At 36.1% G+C, this 22,693-nt stretch overlaps 1 protein-coding gene across 1 annotated transcript; it reads left to right on the top strand.

Annotated features, from left to right (window-relative positions):
• Positions 1 to 631: 631 nt before the first annotated feature.
• slc9a2 (solute carrier family 9 member 2) lies at positions 632 to 21,082 on the top strand. The gene is made up of 13 exons (XM_023269421.3): positions 632 to 1,179; positions 2,426 to 2,640; positions 2,729 to 2,977; positions 5,694 to 5,944; positions 6,030 to 6,247; positions 7,408 to 7,607; positions 9,197 to 9,286; positions 9,372 to 9,442; positions 13,886 to 14,053; positions 14,162 to 14,267; positions 17,402 to 17,518; positions 18,301 to 18,388; positions 20,223 to 21,082. Exons 1-13 carry the CDS (start codon positions 915 to 917, stop codon positions 20,633 to 20,635), a joined length of 2,451 nt encoding a protein of 816 aa, XP_023125189.1. The 5' UTR covers positions 632 to 914; the 3' UTR covers positions 20,636 to 21,082.
• Positions 21,083 to 22,693: the final 1,611 nt, after the last annotated feature.

Here is a 22,693-nt window from a genome sequence, read left to right as displayed (position 1 = left end):
ATATATATATATATATATATATATATATATATATATATAAAAATATATATATATATATATATATATATATATATATATATATATATATATATATATATAAATAAAAAAAATATATATATATATATATATACAGGTGGAGATTTTTTTTTTTTTTTTTTTTTTTTTTGGTCAGGCAGTGTATTTTCTTCTCTTCATGTCGTCCTACGGGTCAAATTGACCCTTTTAAAGTTTGAAAATGTGGGGGGTGGGGGGGAATTTCACAGTGAAATTTCTGATGCCCACATTGTCAACATTTTTAGGAAATCTTTGAACATTTTTGGTGGAAAAAGTGTTAGAAAGAAGGACGACACGAGGGTTAATAAAGCAAAATAAATTAGTGTAAAATACTGAAACAGGTAAAGGAGGATGACAACTTGTTGATCAATTTCTAAAATAAATATGAAATAATAAGGTCATTAGTCACTGTTTAAACAATTCAAGGAAATGAAAACGGAGTTGAAACTGGAGCTGTTTGTCGTTTGGTGTCACCGAAACTCCTCAGTTTCCCCTGAATGGCGCACAAACACCTTGTTGCACCTTTTTATCTGCTGCAGGTGACGCCCAGTCAGAGCGGGACTCGGGGCCGCGCCCAGCCAGTATCGGAACTCACGGACGCGCCACAGGTAAACCACAGGTGAGCAAAAAGTACAAGTGGAAGGAGACTCATCCGCATCAGCTGTTGAAGTGCTCCGAAGATTATGGCACCAAATTCCGTGAAAATGAGGGCGCAAAGTTGGCGCTTTTGAAGAGAAACTAAGTTTGTTCTCACCTGGATAGAGTTTAGAAGTTTTGTTTGTGAAGTTGGATGGAGTGACTGAACCTTACCGACGCGGCTTTTCATCGGTTTGGCTCACTGTGTCTGATGTTTGTGTGCCATGGATTTAAACATTTCCAGACGAGCAGCAGCTTTGCTCATTCTTTGCTCAGGTTTTAGTCTCCTGTGTGGCTGCAGAGGAGAAGTTCCTCCAAAACCTACCGGCGGTGTCACCATTGTTCCTCCCATTAAGCCTGATAATGGACCCCAGGCCTATCCAGAAGCTGAAAAATCTAATTTACCTGTGTTTACTATGGACTATCCAAGAATACAGATTCCCTTTGAGATCACTCTATGGATGCTGCTGGCTTCATTCGCCAAAATCGGTGAGTAACAGAAACATATGTTCATAAGGATAAACTTTATTGATCCCACAGTGGGGAAAGTTCACCGTTACAGCAGCTCCAAATAAAAAGTATAAAAGCACTGTAAAAAATGCCCCTCTCAAAACAAGAAAAAAAAAACTTATTTCAAGGAACTTTTACCTTGAAATCAGTCAAAAAATCTGCCAATAGAACAAATGAAAAAGGTCTTGGTAAGATTTCTTGAAATAGGATATGATTATTAGAATACTGAGATCTTAAAATTAGCTGGGAAAACTTATTTTAAGCTCTATTTTACCAGGATTGTCAAGCTTAGGTGTCTTAAAATAAACTAGACATGCTAAAAAATAGCAGTTTTTCACTCAAAAATAGATTTTTGCTTTCATGTAACCTCCTAATTTGAGATGTATTAACCCTCCTGTTGTCCTCATTTACAGGCAGCAAAAATATTGTTTCCTTGTCTGAAAAAAATCCAAAAATTCAGCAAAAAAAATTCCCCAAATTTCTGAAAGTTTGCAAAACCTTCAGGAAGAAAATTCCAATAATTCCTTAAAAATTTCCATTAAAAGTTTTATTTTAAAAAAAAAATCCCCCAAATTTGGCAAGAGAATTCTTGTAAATATTTTCAAAAAATGAGTAAAAATCTTCCAAAAAAAATCCTAAAAATATCTAAAGTGATTCCATATATATCAGTAAAACTTCTAATATTTTCTGAAGAACATTCACAAAAAATCAACCAAAATATTTTTAACATTTCTTTTTTTCCACCAAAAAATGTTCAAAGATTTCCCAAAAATGTTGAAAATGTGGACATCAGAAGTTTCACTGTGAAAATATATATTTTTCCACATTTTCAAACTTTAAAACAGGTCAATTTGACCTGCAGTATGACAAGAGGGTTAAACTTATTTTGAGTTTTCTTGTAAAATTCAACTCAAAACAACATAATTTCAAGACTGTTTGACTTAACAAGATATTTAAGATGCATTGTCTTAAAACAAGTCCCTCCATCTGCTGAAATGTCTCTTGTTAAGTGAATTTATCTTAAATCAAGTGGGATGAGACACTTTGACTAAAAATAAGACAAATAGACTTGGTAAGATTTAGAGTTTTTGCAGTGCAATCCACAGTCAAACCTGGGTGGTCACATTGCTCAGTAACAGGTGTGGCCCTTATATGGGTGATGCATGCAGGCTCCTTTTTCAGCTTTTTTCTTACTGTTTTTGAATCGTTTTTTTTGTCTTCTCAGGTTTCCATGTGTACCATAAGATCACCATCTGGGTGCCGGAGTCGTGCCTCCTCATCAGCATCGGTCTGATAGTGGGTGCCATCATGCACTCCGTCCACGAGGAGCCCCCAGCTGTGCTCACCAGCAACGTCTTCTTCCTCTACATGCTGCCCCCGATTGTCCTCGACTCCGGATACTTCATGCCCACCAGGCCTTTCTTTGAGAACATCGGCACGGTGCGTTAAAAACCAGCTGGAGTATGTGCAGAATCATGCTGCATCTGGTTCAAAGACATTGGTTTTAACATTTTGTGTGTGTGTGCAGGTGCTGTGGTTCGCCGTAGTGGGCACTCTGTGGAACAGCATCGGCATTGGCATGTCTCTGTTTGCCATTTGCCAGATCGAGGCGTTCGGCGTGCAGGACATCAACCTGCAGGAGAACCTGCTGTTTGCCAGCATCATCTCGGCCGTGGACCCCGTGGCCGTGCTGAACGTGTTTGAGGATGTGAACGTGAACGAGCAGCTCTACATCGTCGTGTTTGGGGAGTGCCTCTTCAATGATGCCGTCACTGTGGTGAGTTGGTGCTGGCAGGGGTTGCCAAAATGTTTGAATTTGTGGAGATTCTAAGCACCTAAGAGTGTGTTTTATGCTGCGCCGAGACCTGCTGCAACATGCTGGCCTGCTTTGGATGCCTTAGGGCTAGTATTTGATATGAAAACAAGAGGAAGGTGCCATCACAAACTGGTCTTGTGGGGTATATTTGAGGGACTAACATACAATAAAGGGCATTCTTAGGGACCTAATTGGCCCTCATATATGAGAATATAAGAGAAGATGAAAGTTAATTGCAACAGATATAAATAAACACCAGCACACATACAACCAGATACCATAACCCTCCTGCTGTCTTCATTTCTGGGCATCAAAACAATATTGTTTCCTTGTCTGAAAAAAAATCCAAAAATTCTGCAAAAAAATTCCCCAAATTTCAGAAAATTTGCAAAACCTTCAACCTTCATTCCAATAATTCCTTAAAAGTTTCCCTTAAAAGTTTTATTTAAAAAAAAAAAAAAAATCAATAAATCCCCCAAATTTGGCAAGAAATAAAAATTTTCAAAATTAAAAAAAAATAACAATGTAATTTTTTTAAAAAAGAGTAAAAATCTTCCCAAAAAATCCTAAAAATATCTAAAATGATTCCATATATATCAATCAAACTTCTGATATTTTCTTTCAGAACATTCAGAATTTTTTCTGAATGTTTTTAAAGAAATTTGTTTAAGATTTCTTTTTTTATACCCAAAAATGTTCAAAAATTTTCCAAAAATATTAAAAATCTGGAAGTTTTCAGTGTGAAAATATATCATAAAAAAAGTTTCCCTTAAAAGTATTATTTCAAAAAAATCCCCCAAATTTGGCAAGAAAATATTTTCAAAAAATGACTAAAAATCTTCAAAAAATCCTAAAAATATCTAAAGTGATTCCATATGTATCAGTAAAACTATATATAAATATTTTCTTTAACAACATTCACAAAAAATCATCCAAAATCCATTTTTTTCCCACCAAAAAATGTTCAAAGATTTCCTAAAAATGTTGAAAATGTGGACATCAGAAGTTTCATTGGGAAAATATTTTGTTTTTTCCCACATTTTCAAACTTTAAAATGGGTCAGTTTTGACCTGCAGGACAGTACGAAGGTTAAAAAACTAATTTACTAATCGGTTTATTTTATTATGAACTCCAGCATTACCCCGCCTACCATTTAAACACTGTTTGAGATGTCAAAACTACCAACAGATTTCTGCTATTGTGTTGTCTGCAGCTTTTCCATTCTTCCACACTCAAAAGACTCGGCTCAGATTTCATCAGATACTGTGCAATTTGTTATTTCTTTTCTCTTGGCTAACATGCATGTATGAGAACATAACGTGTGGGGCAGAATCATCTGCTCGCTGGCAGGATTTCTGAACAGAAAAAAAATGAATCTGAGAGAATGTTAGAGACATTAAGCAAATGTGTTTTCACCATGTAGAGCCACGCACCATTCAGGATCTGTTTGCTCAGATGCTGCCAAACCAGTTTCTGAGGTCACTGTTACATTTGGTTATAGAGGAGGAGTTAAAGCACACATCATTGTGCTCAAATGTCCCCCCACCTCGTCCTCCTTTTGTTGTCCTCAAACACACCAACCGTCCCACCCATCTGCATTAACCTGCTCTTGGAAAGGGTGGTGGCCCTTTTGTTTCATGCACAGTAGTGGAATAATCTAATAAACATTTACTTAATGTAAAAAGGTATGTTAAAGAACCAGTTACTTTATCAAGGCTGACCCCAATTTGGAGAAATCAGGACTTCAGCCCTGGGAGAGCTGATGCAGTGTCTTCATTTACAGACACCAAAAAATATTGTTCCCTTGTCTGAAAAAAAACCCAAAACTTTGCAAAAAATTCCCCAAATTTATAAAATATTCAGGAAGAAAGTTCTAAGAATTCCTTAAATGTTTCCCTTAACCCTCGTAACCCTCCCTTAACCCTCAAAATTGACCCGTTTTAAAGTTTGAAAATATGGGGAAAAAAAAATATTTTCACATTGAAACTTCTGATGTCCACATTTTCAACATTTTTGGGAAATCTTTGAACATTTTTTTGGTGGACAAAACGAAATGTTAAAAATGTTTCTTAAGAACATTCACATAAAAAAATGTTTTTTTGTGAATGTTCTTAAAGAAAATATTTGAAGTTTTACTGATATATATGGAATCACTTTAGATATTTTTAGGACTTTTTTGGAAGATTTTTACTCATTTTTTGAAAATATTTACAAGAATTTTCTTGCCAAATTTGGGGAATTGTTTTAAAAATAAAACTTTTAATGGAAACTTTCAAGGAATTATTGGAATTTTCTTCCTGAAGGTTTTGCAAATTTTCTGAAATTCTGACAAATTTTTTTCAGACGAGGAAACAATATTTTTTGGTTCCCATAAATAAGGACAACAGGAGGGTTAAAGAGAAAGCTGACTTCATTTATGGTCAGCAGTAGCGTACAACGGGAGTAAATAGCCGCTTCATAAAGGCTCCTTTTCTGTGACTCATGCAGAGTGCTTGGTGAAATGAGATAATCAAATTGCAAACAGTGCAGAGTCAATATTGAAATAAATCACTCTTACCTGCAACAGTCTCATTCCAGGCCACAGCCCCGGACCCCACCCATGACCTCTGGCTGGGATGTGTTGGGGTGTTTGTGCATGCTCCACCAAAGAAATTTAAAAAGGTGTCCCTGTTCCCAGGTGTTGTACAACATGTTCAGCTTCGTGGCGGAGATGCCGGTGGTAGAACCCGTGGATGTGTTTCTGGGAGTGGCGCGGTTCTTCGTGGTCGGGCTCGGTGGGATGGGCTTCGGCATCCTGTTCGGCTTTGTGGCCGCCTTCACCACAAGATTCACCTCCAAGGTTCGGGAAATCGAGCCGCTGTTCATATTCATGTACAGCTACCTGGCTTATCTGGTCGCCGAGCTCTTTGCCATCTCATCCATCATGGCGTGAGTAGATTGAAAATAGTTTACAAGTTCAAATATTTGAAGAGCAGACACTGAAACACCTCCTGTGTCCACATGCTCCCTGCAGCATCGTAACCTGCGCACTCACCATGAAGTACTACGTAGAGGAAAACGTCTCCCAGCGTTCCTGCACAACCATCCGACACGTTGTCAAGATGCTCGGCTCCATCTCAGAGACCCTCATCTTCTTCTTCCTGGGAGTCGTTACCATAACAACAGAGCACGAGTGGAACTGGGGCTACATCCTCTTCACGCTGCTGTTCGCTTTTGTTTGGAGAGGTCTGGGTAAGCAGGGACAGAGTTGTCTGGTCAGATTTAACCCTCCTGTCGTCCTGCGGGTCAACATTGAACCGTTGTAAAGTTCGAAAATGTGGAAAAAATATATATTTTCACAGCGAAACTTTTTCTTCAACATTTTTGGGAAATCTTTGAACATTATTTGGTAGAAAAAAAGAAATGTTAAAAGTGTTCTCAAAGAAAATAGAAGTTTTACTGATATATATGTAATCACATTAGATATTTTGAGGATTTTTTTGGAAGATTTTTACAAATTTTTTGAAAATATTTACAAGAATTTTCTTACCAAATTTGGAGGATTTTTTAAAAATAAAACTTTTAAGGAATTATTGGAATTTTTTTCCTGAAGGTTTTGCAAACTTTCAGAAATTTTGGGAATTTTTTTGCAAAATTTTTTGATTTTTTTCAGACAAGGAAACAATATTTTTTTGGTGCCCATAAATGAAGACAACAAGAGAGTTAACCTTTTGAACTCCAAGAAGTTTCTGGGTGTTTCTTTGCTCCTTTACGACAGTATGAAGTTCTGCACCTCTACTGAAACGGCACAACCACATGTATATATATATCAGATATCAAGATATTTTAGCTTAGATCTGGTTAGTTTTCCTGGTGGAACTATATGTCCAGCATTACTAGAGGGTTTCTTGGCTTCAAAGGCGTAAATGTTTACTTCAGTCAGTGAATCAAAATTTAAAGTGGCATTTATTGAGTTAATTTGAAATGAGCTGTAAACACAAAATTGACACTATCCACTCACCTTCTAGCTCTGTTTTGGCTTCTCTAAGTCCTGGCTAAACAGAGCTAAATGCTATATTAAACTATGAATTGTGTGTAGCTTGCTGTTGAGTGTAAGGCGGTGTATATTTGGTTCTTAGGACTCCTTTTTGCTGAAAATACCTCCCTGTTGCAGCTGAAAACTGAGCTGAACCAAACTAGTAAACCAGCAGGTCAGAAAACCAAAACAATGAGCCTAAAGTCATGAATAAAGCTTGTTTGAGTTGAGGGGAACTGCAGAGGTTGATGATCATTCTCTGTTGGTCCACCATTGGAAGTGCCCAGCTCCAGATTCCACCTGGTCATTTGATTCACTGTTCCTATAAAACGTTGATTAGTGTAGCTTTAGACTTTTTTCTCCTCCACCCCTCCAGGTGTCTTGGTGCTGACTCAGATCATTAACCCTTTTCGCACCATCCCATTCAACCTGAAAGATCAGTTTGGTTTGGCCTACGGAGGTCTGCGAGGGGCAATTTCCTTCGCCTTGGCCTTCACGCTTCCTGACAACATCGGCCGGAAGCAGCTGTTCGTCACGGCCACCATCGCTATCATCCTCTTTACTGTTTTTCTTCAGGTAAGAAAGCGTCTGTGCGGTTGTGTTTGCATTGTTGCTCACTGAGACTAGTTTGTCTTTCTAACTTGGATTAGCATGGTCATACACAGTGCCTAATATTGATTCGGGTCAACTTGTGCCACCAAAAGAAGCTTTTGGGCATGAAGATGAGAGCTTTGCGGGTGGATTTTGGGGTGGTGGCCTACGTGGATGCTGATTGGATTGACATCTGGGGAGTTTGGAGGCTGAGCCAGTGCATTATCATGCAAAAACTCTAAATCTTACCGAGTGTATTATAAAAGACTTGCATTATAAAAACATGATCGATGTTGTTTACTTCAACTGCCAGGGGTTGATCAGGGGACGTTGGTGTTTAGCCTTAGCAGCAGAAAACATTTTTAAAATGGCCTTTATTGAAGTCTGCAGAGCTGCAGATGTCAGTCAGGAGTGGTAGTCTACTACAGACTTGGTAGTCTTGAGGCAGATTGGCGGTCCGTGTTATGTCATGATTTTCTTGAAGCTCTGGACTCACCACGTGATGTAAAGAACAGATCAGAACTGATTTCATTATCCTGGAAGTCATGCGGGTTTTAAATTTAATGTTCTTGCATTCCAGCTAAATGTCGAACTGGTCTGAGGTGTCAGAAGGACGTATAGGCAGGACTTTGTCCACCTAAACAACCTGGTTTAAGAACAACTTTGCTGCGTTAAGAACTCGAGATTCTTTTAACCCTCGTGTCGTCCTGCGGGTCAGAATTGACCCGTTTTAAAGTTTGAAATGTGGGAAAATATATATATATTTTCACAGTGAAAACTTCCATATCTTCAACATTTCTGGGAAATTTTTAAAAATTTTTTGGTGGAAAAAAAGAAATGTTAAAAAAAATGTTTCTTTAAGAACATTCACATAAAAATCAACCAAAATCCAGTGAATTTCACTGGATTTTGGTTGATTTTTATGTGAATGTTATTAAAGAAAATATTAGATGTTTTACTGATATATATGCAATCACTTTAAATATTTTCAGGATTTTTTTGGAAGATTTTTACTCATTTTTTGAAAATATTTACAATTTTTTTTTTTATTTATTAAGTTTTTTTTCCTTGCAAATTTGGGGATTTTTTTAAAATGTAGCTTTTAGGGGAAACTTAAGGAATTTTTGGAATTTTCTTCCTGAAGATTTTTTATTTTTTTTATAAATTTGGGAAATTTTTTGCTGAATTTTTGGATATTTTTCAGAGAAAGGAACAATACTTTTTGGTGCCTGTAAATGAGGACAACAGGAGGGTTAATCTGTAATCCTTGCATCTTGTATTTTGATATCTGTACTGTCCACTTAGAGAAGGAATGTTAAGATATGAAATATTATTTATAGCGTAATTTATTGGTTTGTATGTTCTATTGCTAACACTGTGTGTGCTGAGCCAAGAATTCTACCAACTCTGATCATAATTCCATTGAAGTGAAGACAAGTGAAACTTAGCTGTTGTCTGTGAGTCAGTTATACGGCAAATTTCACCAAATGTTTGACTGTTCGCTCACAAATAGGGAACATGATGTACATATTGCTGTAATATTAATAATCTCTGTGATCTGTTTTTCTCTACAGGGCATCAGTATCCGACCTCTGATCGAGTTCATCAACGTCCGCAGAACCAACCGCAACCTTGGCACCATCAATGTGGAGATTCACTGCAGGGTATGACACCGACTGCTGCTGGGGTAAATGTGGTAGACGGCAGGTTTGTAGCACGTTGTTCTAACAGATCTGCCTTTACCCTCAGCTCATGGAGCACACCATCGCAGGAATAGAGGATCTCTGTGGACAGTGGAGCCACTTCTACTGGAAGGATAAGTAAGGAGTTTTCTTCTCTTTCTATCTGCTAATTCTGTCGCTTAATGACACCCATAGTCCATAGGCCCAGACCCAACATCTCCAGTATCAGCACCACTCCAGGTGAACAGTTCTTTTTGGTCTTTTTAACCAGCTATATGTCTCTAGTTTGCATTTTGATATGATGCTGTTGCAGACTCACAGCTTAATAAATGTTATCACTGGTTTAATGGACACAATGAAAGAGTCTGAGCCTAAAGTCCAATTCTATAGGATTATTCCTCATTATGGAAAAATAAGAAAAGCCACACATCATCATCTGTGTTAATAACTTTTACAACACAGAACAATACTGTAACAAACTGGAGTCTGAGAAAGATTTCGCTGCTATGATAATTAAATTGTCTGTGACAAAAACAAGAAACAGAATGACAAAGCAAGGCACAAAACGACAAAAACAAGACACAAAATGACAAAGCAAGACACAAAACGACAAAAGCAAGACACAAAATGACAAAAACGAAACACAAAATGACAAAAACACGACACGAAACAAAGCAAGACACAAAACGACCAAAATGAGACACAAAATGACAAAACAAGACTCAAATTGACCAAAACAAATAAGCATGAAAAGAAAGTACAGACAAACAAGAAATGCATTCATCTGAGTCTGATGTTGAATTATATTATATGTATATATATATTATATATATTATTATTATTATATATATATTATATTATATATATATATATATATATATATATATATATATATATATATATATATATTTCCCTTTCTCAACCAGTTTAATTTGATTATTGACTTGTATTAGAAGTGATCTTTGCATACAGGGAGAGTTAAATGAATTGTGCCATACAGCAGGTTATGGTGAATGTGACTGTTTCACTAATCAGTGATAAAGCTGTCAGTATGGAAAGACTCTCACATCTTAATGTACTGACATTAACCCAACGTACATTTTAGCACCACTTAGGTTTGGTCACCTGAGGTGGTTCCAGTATCTGGTCTGGTCCATGGACTACTGAGCAATCTGGAAATTACACATTTCAACTTCGTTCTACAAACAAAACTAAAGAGATAAAACTGCAATTGAAGTGGAAGTGAAGTGGAGGTTTTAGTTTCCCTGCTCTCTGTTTCCTCCTTTGAGGTTTTGTTTGACGGTGCTATTGTTCACGGTGGGACTTTGTGGGAATGTTGACGACTCATCAGACTTTGGTGTCATGTTCAGCTTCCGCCTTCAGTGACAACACTGATGTTTTTCCTCTTAAAGCTGTGAAATGTTTTGCTTTTGCAATTCCTCACTGCTTAGTCTGACTTGCTAACTAGTTTCCATGCCTGTGCTATTGTTTCAGTGCTTGAGAATTAACAGTTTTATTTTAAACACATCAATGTACACTATTTTCATTTCAAAATGCATTTGGTGCGTAGTTGTTTGCCACCAAATGATCTTGACATAATCATATATCTTTGTGGCTGCTGTATTCCTCCAGCTATTGTCTAATTTAACCCTCCTGTTGTCTTCATTTACAGGCACCAAAAAATATTGTTTCCTTGTCTGAAAAAAATCCAAAAATTCAGCAAAAAAATTCCACAAATTTCTGAAAATTTGCAAAAGTTTCAGGAAGAAAATTCCAATAATTCCTTAAAAGTTTCCCTTAAAAGCTTTATTTTAAAAAATCCCCCAAATTTAGCAAGAAAATTCTAGTAAATGTTAGTAAAATGAGTAAAAACCTTCCAAAAAAAATCCTAAAAATATCTAAAGTGATTCCATATATATCAGTAAAACTTCTAATATTTTCTTGAAGAACATTCACATAAAAATCAACCAAAATCCAGCGAAATTCACTGGATTTTGGTTAATTTTTATGTGAATGTTCTTAAGAACATTCACATAAAGTACAAATAATAAAAAAGTGATCATATTATAATAAAAACAAATATTTTGTTTTATATATATTCTTTTTTCCACCAAAAATGTTCAAAAATTTCTCAAAAGTGTTGAAAATGTGGACATCAGAAGTTTCACTGTGAAAATATATTTTTTCCCACATTTTCAAACTTTAAAATGGGTCAATTTGACCTGCAGGATGACACGAGGGTTTATTTCACATTATCTGTGACTTTAATCTAGACTGCCTTCATGTCTCCTTGTATCCCAGGACTCTTCCCTCTTCCTTCTCCTCAGGCTTTTATTGACACTCGTCATGTCTTGTGAGACGGGTTCCTCAAGTCTCTAACTGTAGAACACTTTAGGTTTGATGTAACGAGTCAAAACATGCTGGGAACATCAGCTGTCAGGATGTGCATGAATGAAGGACTTTGGGCTTTAAAAGGTTTTCTCGCTGTTAGGATAATCCTGCAGGATGCTGATCCTAAACTTGCAAACAGCTAAACAGCAGAACATTTCTGTCATCTGGCCTCAGTGTTGCTATTCATGTGATTCAGTACTAAACCATATGAACGTGATATAATCTGACTGGAACTAAAGGCCTTATAAAGAAGCAGGAAGTGCAGATAAATGGCTACAGTGCAGATATCAGGTTATCATCAGGGAACATATCAGGTGTCTGCTGATGTCTTTAGGTCAGAGATATTATCCAGACACCAACTACAAAGGAATAACAGCAAAGTAACAAAGTAACAGCAGCTGTACAGAGCAAAATGCATAATATACAGTAGAAATAAAAAATACGTCCCCCCCTTTATGTTGGTCGATACATTTGTTATTTCCTTTTTATTTTTAATTAATTTCAGCTTGTAAAGGAAAGCTTCAGTGTGGGATTTTGCAGAAACCTTAACCCTTTTGTCGTCCTGCGGATCAAAATTGACCCGTTTTAAAGTTTGAAAACATGGAGAAAAAAAAAATGTATTTTCACAGTGAAAATTTCCACATTTTCAACATTTTTGGGAAATTTTTGAACATGTTTTGATGGGAAAAAAAGAGAATGTCAAAAAAATTAAAGTTTTTTTAAGGACATTCAGAAAAAAATCAACCAAAATCCAGTGAAATTTGCTGGATTTTGGAAGATTTTTTTGTGAATGTTCTTAATAAAAATATTAGAAGTTTTACTGATATATATGGAAACACTTTAGATATTTTTAGGATTTTTTTGGAAGATTTTTACACATTTTTTGAAAATATTTACAGGAATTTTCTTGCCAAATATGAGGGCTTTATTTAAAATAAAAGTTTTAAGGGAAACTTTTAAGGAATTATTGGAATTTGCTTCCTGAAGGTTTTGCACATTTTCAGAAATTTTGGGAATTTTTTGCAGAATTTTGGGATTTTTTTTCAGACAAGGAAACAATATTTTTTGTTGCCTGTAAATGAAGACAACAGGAGGGTTAATGTGGCTCTCACTTACTCACAGCACGTCTAACAAAGAGGCTGAGAATTTATCTAACAGAGATTCATTTAGGAAGCAAACAGAATGTGCTTTAGGTGGTGTTTTCCTGCTTACCGTTGACTGAAAGCTGCCCGGTCGGAGGCTTCGACGGATGCTGGTGTGGCGTCTGATCAGTATCTCTTTAGTCTGGCTGTCGTTGGGCAGTGTGTGCTTATTTGTGTATGCCACCGTCTAAATAGGAAAAAGAAAAAGCTGCAGTATACACACAAAATCACACTTCAGACGCAGACTGAAAATGTAACCTCTGACTCTAATAAATACCCTCAGCATCACACAGCAGCAGAGTTCAGTGCTTTTTGTAAATGAGATGTGAACATTTCCACACATGTTCCATCAGTGGCTGCTTCATGAACACGACCTGATGGTAAATTATGTTCTGTGTTCTTCTACACATCAATTCAGCTCTTTCACACAGATTTCAGGTTGATATGTGCAGTTATTTGTAATAAAGCTTCTCTGGATGAATCTAGAGCTCCATCAGAGCTGTGAGGACAGTTTTATTAAGATAAATTTTCCATTATGTTCAAAATTATGCATTTCGGTGTTTTCATTGTGCAATGAACTTTGTAGCAGCTCAGATGAATATGAATCACCCCCATTATCTGACTGAAGGTTCCACCTAGGCTTCAGCTCTGAAATTAAACTTCAGCATTAGCATTGTAAAGGATAAGGCTGGAGATGCTCACATGTACCATGAAAATACCAAAAACTAGAGTGAATATAAACATTTGTGGCCTGTTTTTAGATCTATCTCAGTAGAATTGAATTAGAGAGGGTCTGAGTTCCACAGACAGGTTAGGAAAGAATTGAAAGATGGACAAAAATTGTTGTTTTTATGTCTTTTTATGGAATTTGTTGACTATAAGAACATCCAGAATAATGTGTGTCCCTATCGTGATATTTTCAGACTGCACTATACGTGTGTGTCAGGTTTTGAGGACTTAGGATGGTACTACAGTAGAGTTTACAGGACATCTGTTTCACACAGGCTATCAACCTTAACCAATGGAATGTCTTTTCTCTCAATCTCAGGTTTATGAAGTTCAACAATCGCATCCTGCGTAGGATCCTCATCAGAGACAGCCGGGCTGAGTCCAGCATCGTGGCGCTGTACAAGAAGCTGGAGCTGCAGAACGCCATGGAGATCCTGGACACGGTGTCTGGAGACATCAGCGCTGCTCCGTCCATCGTCTCTCTCTAGTATGAAACCCTGATTGGGACTTTCTGCAGCTCTGAACATCACACAACCTCTTTGCTGTCTGTTCACATCAACAGGAGAGTAACTAACACATTTGTGATGTTTTTCAGTGAGGAAAAGAAAAGTTCTGCTAAACCTAAGAAGAAGTTCTTGGCTGCTGATCTGAGGAACATGCATGACATCCTGTCCAAGAACATGTACAAGATCCGGCAAAGGGTGAGAGGAAGGATCAATTTGCTGCTGTGTGGTCACCATTCTGTTTTTTTTTTTTGTTCTTCTTTGTCACCCTTCACAGGGGTAGAAAGATTTATTCATGGACTGCCCTTTTGTACATTACCCACCTTATACTTCTACTTCTCTACATTTCAGAGGCAAATAAAGAAATTTTATGTGATTTTACATAAAAAACAACCTATAAAATACTATCTGCTGTTAAAGATTAAACCACCTCTTTGGTTTGTGACTAACTCTTGTAAAAAAAAAAAAACAAAACATGCAGTGTCAAGTTGTCATGTTTCAGTCACATTTCTATTAGTAGTTTCACTAAAATAACTTTAACCTCAAAACTTCCCAGATTGTCTCATTTAAATTATTGTTTGATGCCCAAAGAGGTGAAAGGATCCAGTATTTGACTAAAAAGAAGCAAAAATAAGAGAAAAGTCTAAAAATGACATCAGATTTTTGTATAAAACACCTGCTTTTCCTTCTCTCCTGTCAAATAAATCATCTCACAACATCTCAGATTTGAACCCTAGGTTGGGAACCACCAATTATCAGAATTAAAACTAGTTCCTCCTCAAACTGCTGCAGCTTTAAATTGCTTCCTGTGCATTGATGCATGAATATCAACAGTCTAATAATGCCATAAAAGAATATATCAGTCACAGGGTTTTTAAGCAGTTGTTTATTTTGTTTACTTTTAATACTTTAAGTTCACTTTACTGCTAATACTTGAGTACTTCTACAAAATTAGAATTTTGATTGTAGGCCTTTAACTTGTGTATATACTGGTATATGCTATGAATAGGTGTTTTACATTAATTTGTCGGTGTTTTAACTTAAGGTTAGAGTACTTCTTCAATGACTGATGTAGAAGTTTTCACTAAACAGCAAAAAGTATGTAAAGATTATAGCCTCTATGAAAACACAGAACGCTGCCACCAGTTTTTGTTCATTTGCATTTTAAATGTTGTTGTGTACAAGAGCTTAAGGTACACTTGAATGCAGTAGTTGTAACACTGCTACACGAAAGGTTGGTAAAAGCTTGAAAACATGCGGCACCAAATTATTTAACACAAAGAAATCCAGTGAATCTAAATAAATTTGAAATCATCAAAGTGTAATACTCATCCTAATTTGACACAAAAGCCAAATGAGTAGATATTTACAGGGATGTGTTTTTCAGACCTGATAATGCCCAGCACTGCGACCCGCTGCTGTTTTGCATCGTCACAGGCTGCAGCCGGCAGTACTTTTCCATTAGTGGCATGACATCACCCTTTAGGAAGGCCTTCAGAGACGCTTTGATGTGTAGACAAATAGGCAGCATGTGCTTCTGTGCTCCAACTCACAGTTTATCTGATTATCTTAATAACCCTCTTTTCAAGTCTCTCTTTGTATCTTTACAGTTCCATCTTTCACACTCAAATTCTGCTTCCAGCTGCTGTCTGTGATGTTATTCGGTTTTTACTCGAGCTTCTGTTGACACTCTGAGCAGTTAATGAGCCAAATTGGTCAAATGTGACCTCATTAAACTCGTATCAATTTATCACATTTATCAATAGCTTGCCTTGATGTTTTTGTAAATTTATTTGACACTAGAAATTATGAAAAAGCTAACTGTAATAATAGACGGGGGCAATTTAATGTCATGAGACGTCTTTCTAAGGAACAATGGTGACCTTCAGGGTGCTGGAAAGGCGGTTGTATTTGTTTTAGGTCTAACTAATAGCAGCAGGATGGAAACAGTGGTGTTTTACTGAGTGGAAACACAGACTCCTGCCCTTGTGGCTCAAACAGGTGTGGCCAGTTTTGGTTGAGTAATATGAGCTTTAAAGAATTCTGTCTCCTCTCAAAGCATCTCAGCGTCTGTTGCCTCCAGTGGGGTCGTTGGATGGTGCTAGTGTTAAAGTTGTAGTGATGAATACATCAGAGTTTTTAACTTTCTGAACAGTAGCAGAAAAAAAATGCTGCACTGAACTCTACTGATGTTTTCATTATTTATATTACACAGGATTTCTGTGTCATTTTAGCCTCCAAACGTAATTTAAAAACAATTTAGGAGCAAAAAAATAGAAGTATGTTGTTGCGGCTGTGGCTGTATTGTGTTGAGTGTTGTATTGCTGTTTGGTATTTTAGAATTGTTCTTTTGTCTGGGAGTGAGTGTTCTGTTGTGTGGATCTTTGTCCTTGTTTTGTGTGTGAGTTGTCTGTTCGTCCTGTGAGTTTGTAGTGAGTGTTCTGTTAGTGCGTAGATCTTTGTTGTGTCCAGGAGGTGCTTAAGTGGCCGGTAGGATGGCGGCTCTCCATATCTTTAAAACACCAGACTTAGTCCAGACTAAAACCCACATATTCAGACGTGCCTTCGACTCCTCGGACTGTTTTGTCCTCATGTTGCCCAAAATGCCTTATTTTAATGTGACTGATTCATCTGTGCTGCATTTTGGTTTGATGTTTTTTATGGTTTTATGGTATTTTTATGGTTTTTTATGGTTTTATAGAAACCAAATTGTATTGTTTTGTTTTATTGTGCTGATGGGAAGCACTTTGGTCTTCTTTTATGTTGCTGTAAAGTGCTCTATAAATAAATTTTGATTGATTGATTGATTGATTGAAAATATGGCGGTCTGCAGAGGATGGTGAGCCTCGCTGACAGCAGCACCTTTTGTCTGGTCCTGGACCCCAAACCACTCGTTGATCCCTGTGTTTCTGTGGTGGATTAGTATAGCTTTCATTTAGTTTGGTAGACTTAGTTAGGTTTCTTTTTCTAGTCGTTGTGTTTTTGTTGGATAAGTTTTTCGTTTGAGCATTAGATCACCTCCTTAGTTTGAATCCAGTTTTATTGTTTGAATGTATCACCTATTGAGTGGCCCGTTTAATTTAAAAAAAACATTGTAAATAAACTTCTTAGATCCTGGCTGTTAGTTTGGGGATCTTTTTTACAAATATTATGCTGTGCACCTTCCCCCCAAGACAGATATGTGATCAGGGCTTTTAAGATAAAAATAATTATTTCTGCATTGAACAAGATTTGAAGTGATGCAACCTGAACAACCTGAACATTACAGCACAAGTCTGCGTCTGAAGTGTGATTTTGTGTGTATACTGCAGCTTTTTCTTTTTCCTATTTAGACGGTGGCATACACAAATAAGCACACACTGCCCAACGACAGCCAGACTAAAGAGATACTGATCAGACGCCACACCAGCATCCGTCGAAGCCTCCGACCGGGCAGCTTTCAGTCAACGGTAAGCAGGAAAACACCACCTAAAGCACATTCTGTTTGCTTCCTAAATGAATCTCTGTTAGATAAATTCTCAGCCTCTTTGTTAGACGTGCTGTGAGTAAGTGAGAGCCACATTAACCCTCCTGTTGTCTTCATTTACAGGCAACAAAAAATATTGTTTCCTTGTCTGAAAAAAAATCCAAATATTCAGCAAAAAAAATCCCCAAATTTCTGAAAATTTGCAAAACATACAGGAAGAAAATTCCAATAATTCTTTAAAAATTTTATTTAAAAAAAAAAAAAAATCCCCCAAATTTGACAAGAAAATTCTCGTAAATATTTTCCAAAAATGAGTAAAAATCTTCCAAAAAATTTCTAAAAACATCTAAATTTATTCCATGTATATCAGTAAAACTTCTAATATTTTCTTAAGAACATTCACATGAAAATCAACCATAATCCGGCGAAATTCACTGGATTTTGGTTGATTTTTTTGTGAATGTTCTTAAGAAACATTTTTAACATTTCTTTTTATCCACCAAAAAATGTTCAAAGATTTCCCAAAAATGTTGAAAATGTGGACATCAGAAGTTTCGCTGTGAAAATATGTATTTTTTATCCACATTTTCCAACTTTAAAACGGGTCAATTTGACCCGCAGGACAACACGAGGGTTAAACACCTTGCGAGAAACGGGTTTGTTATCTCCTGACCACACTGAGAGGAAAGCATTCCAAATCAAACATGAGGTTAAAGGTCTTTATCATACCCCTTTTTAATTCTACTCTTTTCTTGTTATTCTCAGATGGTGCCCAAGTCACACAAATACTTCTCCCTTCCTGCTGGACAGAGTCTGGATTTGAAATTTCCTCCTGCGAGGCTGAGCTACACAGGTAAGCCTCTGAAGCTATATTTAAAACTCCTTAACACCTACTTTCCCCGTTTTATTTCAAAATTTTAAAGATTCAAAGTTGGAAAAATGTATGATTTTAGACTATCTGACAGTCAATGCATGTAAAACATTGAAAGCTGAGTCTGACACTTTAGGCTGAGTTATCTGAGTTTTCTAGGAAGATTTGTGCATTTGTTTCTCTTTTTGTAACTGTATAAGGATGTGTCTTCTTGCCAGGTCTCGGTAGATGAAGAGGTTTTAATAGTTCCTGGTTAAACAGCCTTTGTGTTCCTTGTAGGATGAAGCCTGTGTGCTTGAGCTTTTTGTCTTGTGCCACCATGAGGTTATCATTCCTGCTTTGAGTGAAATATCTCAGGAATTCATAAATATAGTTGCATGATATTTAGCTTGTGTTGTGTTCTCCACCGGATGAATTTTAATAACTTTGGTGATTTACTGTAGCACCATCATGAGGTCAAAAATGTACCTGCAAAATGATGACATCAGCCTCTGTTTTATGATTGGTTGTAGTTAGCAGATATTACCATGTCAACACACTAAACTAAGATAGTGAAGACAGGTAATTTCAACATCTAAGTAATTTGTTTAGCTCAAATCTGAGCTTTGTAAATGTCAGCAAAGTTACAATAAACCAGAATCAGACATTCGTTATTGATCAATAAGAGGAAGTTGCTTGTGTTTCAGTTGCTCCTGTTCAAAGTCTTACAAATTTAGGTCGTACAAAAACATATACAGGTAGAAAAATGTGTTCTAAGAATATAAACGTAAGTAGAAAAAGTCTAAGGATAAAAATAAAAAGTAAATGTTGATGTCCTGCGTAATAAAATTCATTCTGACATATTTAGTATCGTTGAATTGCTACTGAAATTTGAAAATAAAATCACGTTCTTTTAACCCTCGTGTCGTCCTGCGGGTCAAAATTGATCCGTTTTAAAGTTTGAAAATGTGGAAAAAAAAATATATTTTCACAGAGAAACTTCTGATGTCCACATTTTCAACATTTTTGGGAAATCTTTGAATATTTTTTGGTGGGGAAAAAAGAAATGTTAAAAATGTTTCTTAAGAACATTCACAAAAAATCAACCAAAATCCAGCGAATTTCGCTGGATTTTGGTTGATTTTTATGTGACTGTTCTTAAAGAAAATATTTGAAATTTTACATATTTACACATTTCATATTCCAAAGCAAACAAAAGATAATTCATTTAACCCTTGTGTCGTCCTGTGGGTCAAACTGACCTGTTTGAAAATGTGGGAAAAAATATATTTTCACAGTGAAACTTCTGATGTCCACATTTTCAACATTTTTGGGAAATCTTTGAACATTTTTTGGTGGAAAAAAAGAAATGCTAAAAATGTTTCTGAAGAACATTCACATAAAAATGATTTGATTTTTATGTGAATGTTCTTCAAGAAAATATTAGAAGTTTTACTGATATATATGGAATCACTTTAGATATTTTTAGGATTTTTTTGGAAGATTTTTACTCATTTTTGAAAATATTTACAAGAATTTTCTTGTCAAATTTGGGGGATTTTTTTTTTTTTTAAATAAAACTTTTAAAGAATTATTGGAATTTTCTTCCTGAAGGTTTTGCGAATTTTCAGAAATTTGGGGGATTTTTTTTTTTCTGAATTTTTGTATTTTTTTCAGACAAGGAAACAATATTTTTTGGTTCCTGTAAATGAAGACAACAGGAGGGTTAAAGGCTGAACTCTGCGACCAAATTCACCTCTTCATTCATTAATGTCCTCTCACTGTTGTTTCCAGGCATTTGTATAAACTCTAATGTTATTAATATTACCTGCCCCAGATGATCATGAAACGTTGTCAGAGGTCGCCTACCCGACCCGGCGCTCTCGGTCCGGCCGGCCCACTCGTTCCTCCTCCAGAGCCATGATGCCTCTGCGCCGGCTGGACACCCTGACAGAAGCTCCCTCTGTGGACACTGTGGGTGACGGTGGGAGGATTACGGATCACGGCGTGTCCAGGACAAACTCTTCCTACAGCGACTCCCACGTTGCTCCTCGTCGTCACTTAAACTCCTCCAATGACAACGACAGCGGCTCGGTGGATAACTTAAGAAATAATCATCACGAAGCACCAGAGGAGGAGGAGGAGCCGCAGCCTTCATCTTCATCTCCCGTCTGGGCTGCTGAACCCAGAGACGGCACGACTAGAAACCCTCTGCTCAGGAGGCCTCAGTGGAACCCGAAGAAGAAGTGAAAAGCTTCCTGGGCTGCCACACACTCAATATTCAAACCACTTTAAGGCCAAGTGAGTTCACTCTGGAGGGCCTTTCATTTCTTCTTAGAAGTGAACCAAACTTCAAAGTGAGCCACAAAGGACTGGAAGAAGAAGAAGAAGAGGCCCATCAGAAGGTACTGTACATGAACTCTCAGCAGTGAGTTGGTGCACATGAATGTGATTTTAAATGCTTTTATCTTCCTTTAGGAGCTTTTTGAACATTGGAAGGTCATGTTAATGAAACTATTTTATTGTGAAGCTGTAATGTTTTGTTGCTTACATGTAAATATTATAGTTTTTCTGTATTTTATTGCCTGTAATGTGTGACAGTTAAACGATGGAGGATCTAATTTTTGTACGTAGGTCATTTTAGTTCAGTCCAACTTTTGTTACTGTTTCCATAATAAATTTTCTATGTTGTTTGAAGCTGTTATTGAGAATTCCGGGTTTAACCATGAATATAACTTAAGAAACATGACATTTTATTAACCCTTCTGTTGTCCTCATTTATGGGCAACAAAAAATATTGTTTCCTTGTCTGAAAAAAATCCAAATATTCAGAAAAGAAATTCCCCAAATTTCTGAAAATTTGTAAAACTTTCAAGAAGAAAATTCCAATAATTCCTTAAAAGTTTCTGTGAAAAGTTTTATTAAAAAAAACAAACAAAAAAAAACAAAAATTTGGCAAGAAAATTCTTGTAAATATTTTTTTAAAAAATGAGTTAAAATCTTCCAAAAAAATATCAAAAATATCTAAAGTGATTCCATATATATCAGTAAAACTTCTAATATTTTCTTAAGAACATTCACAAAAATCAACCAAAATCCAGTGAATTTCACTGGATTTTGGTTGATTTTTTTCTGAATGTTCTTCAGAAACATTTTTAACATTTCTTTCTTCCACCAAAAATGTTCAAAGATTTCCCCAAAATGCTGAAAATGCGGACATCAGAAGTTTCACTGTGAAAATATATTTTTTATTCACATTTTCAAACTTTAAAACAGGTCAATTTGACCCGCAGGACGACACGAGGGTTAAGTACTGTACATGTTTTGCTTTGTATTATTGTGAAGCGCAACTAATAGCTTACTTTTTTGTTAATGTGTGCTCAAAGATGGGTTTCTTCATGATGGTTTTAAGCTTTATTCATACTTCACCTCACCCATTATTAGAGACTATTTAATCTATTTGTTCAGCAACATGATGAGAAATAACAGTGACAATTTCAGACTTTTATCTTCAACAGTTTCTGAGATATTGTCCTTCAAACAGCCTCAAATATATACGACCTATCTATGGAAAAAACATGCTGTAAGTGGGTCGACAGGCAATAATAAAAACATTTAAAAATCTCTGATAGTATTTAATATATCAACCTAAAATTTCCCCAATACAATTTTAAATATCCAGAGTTTATATTAAAGTTTCGAGCAAATCAGAGCTGGTTGAGCAGAAGGCCCCTGATGACGTAACCCTCGTGTCGTCCTGTGGGTCAAATTGACCCGTTGTAAAGTTTGAAAATGTGGGAAAAAAATATATTTTCAGTGAAAATTTCCACATTTTCAACATTTTTGGAAAATTGTTGAATTTTTTTTGGTGGAAAAAAAAGAAATGTAAAAAAAGGTTTATTTAAAGAACATTCACAAAAAATCCTACCAAAATTCAGCGAAATTCGCTGGATTTTGGTAGATTTTTTATGTGAATGTTCTTAAAGAAAATATTACTTACATTTTACTGATATATATGGAATCACTTTAGAGATTTTTTGGATTTTTTTGGAAGATTTTTATTCATTTTTGGAAAATATTTACAAGAATTTTCTTGCCAAATTTGGGGGATTTTTTAAAAAATAAAACTTTTAAGGGAAACTTTTAAGGAATTATTGGAATTTTCTTCTTGAAGGTTTTGCAAATTTTCAGAAATTTGGGGAATTTTTTTGCAGAATTTTTAGATTTTTTTCAGACAAGGAAACAATACTTTTTGGTGCCCGTAAATCAAGACAACAGGAGGGTTCAAGTGGAATAACCCAACATGTA

This window comes from Amphiprion ocellaris, chromosome 11 (genome assembly GCF_022539595.1).
Source record: "Amphiprion ocellaris isolate individual 3 ecotype Okinawa chromosome 11, ASM2253959v1, whole genome shotgun sequence".
NCBI classification, from domain to species: Eukaryota; Metazoa; Chordata; class Actinopteri; family Pomacentridae; genus Amphiprion; species Amphiprion ocellaris.
This window is presented reverse-complemented; position numbering and strand designations above follow the sequence as displayed.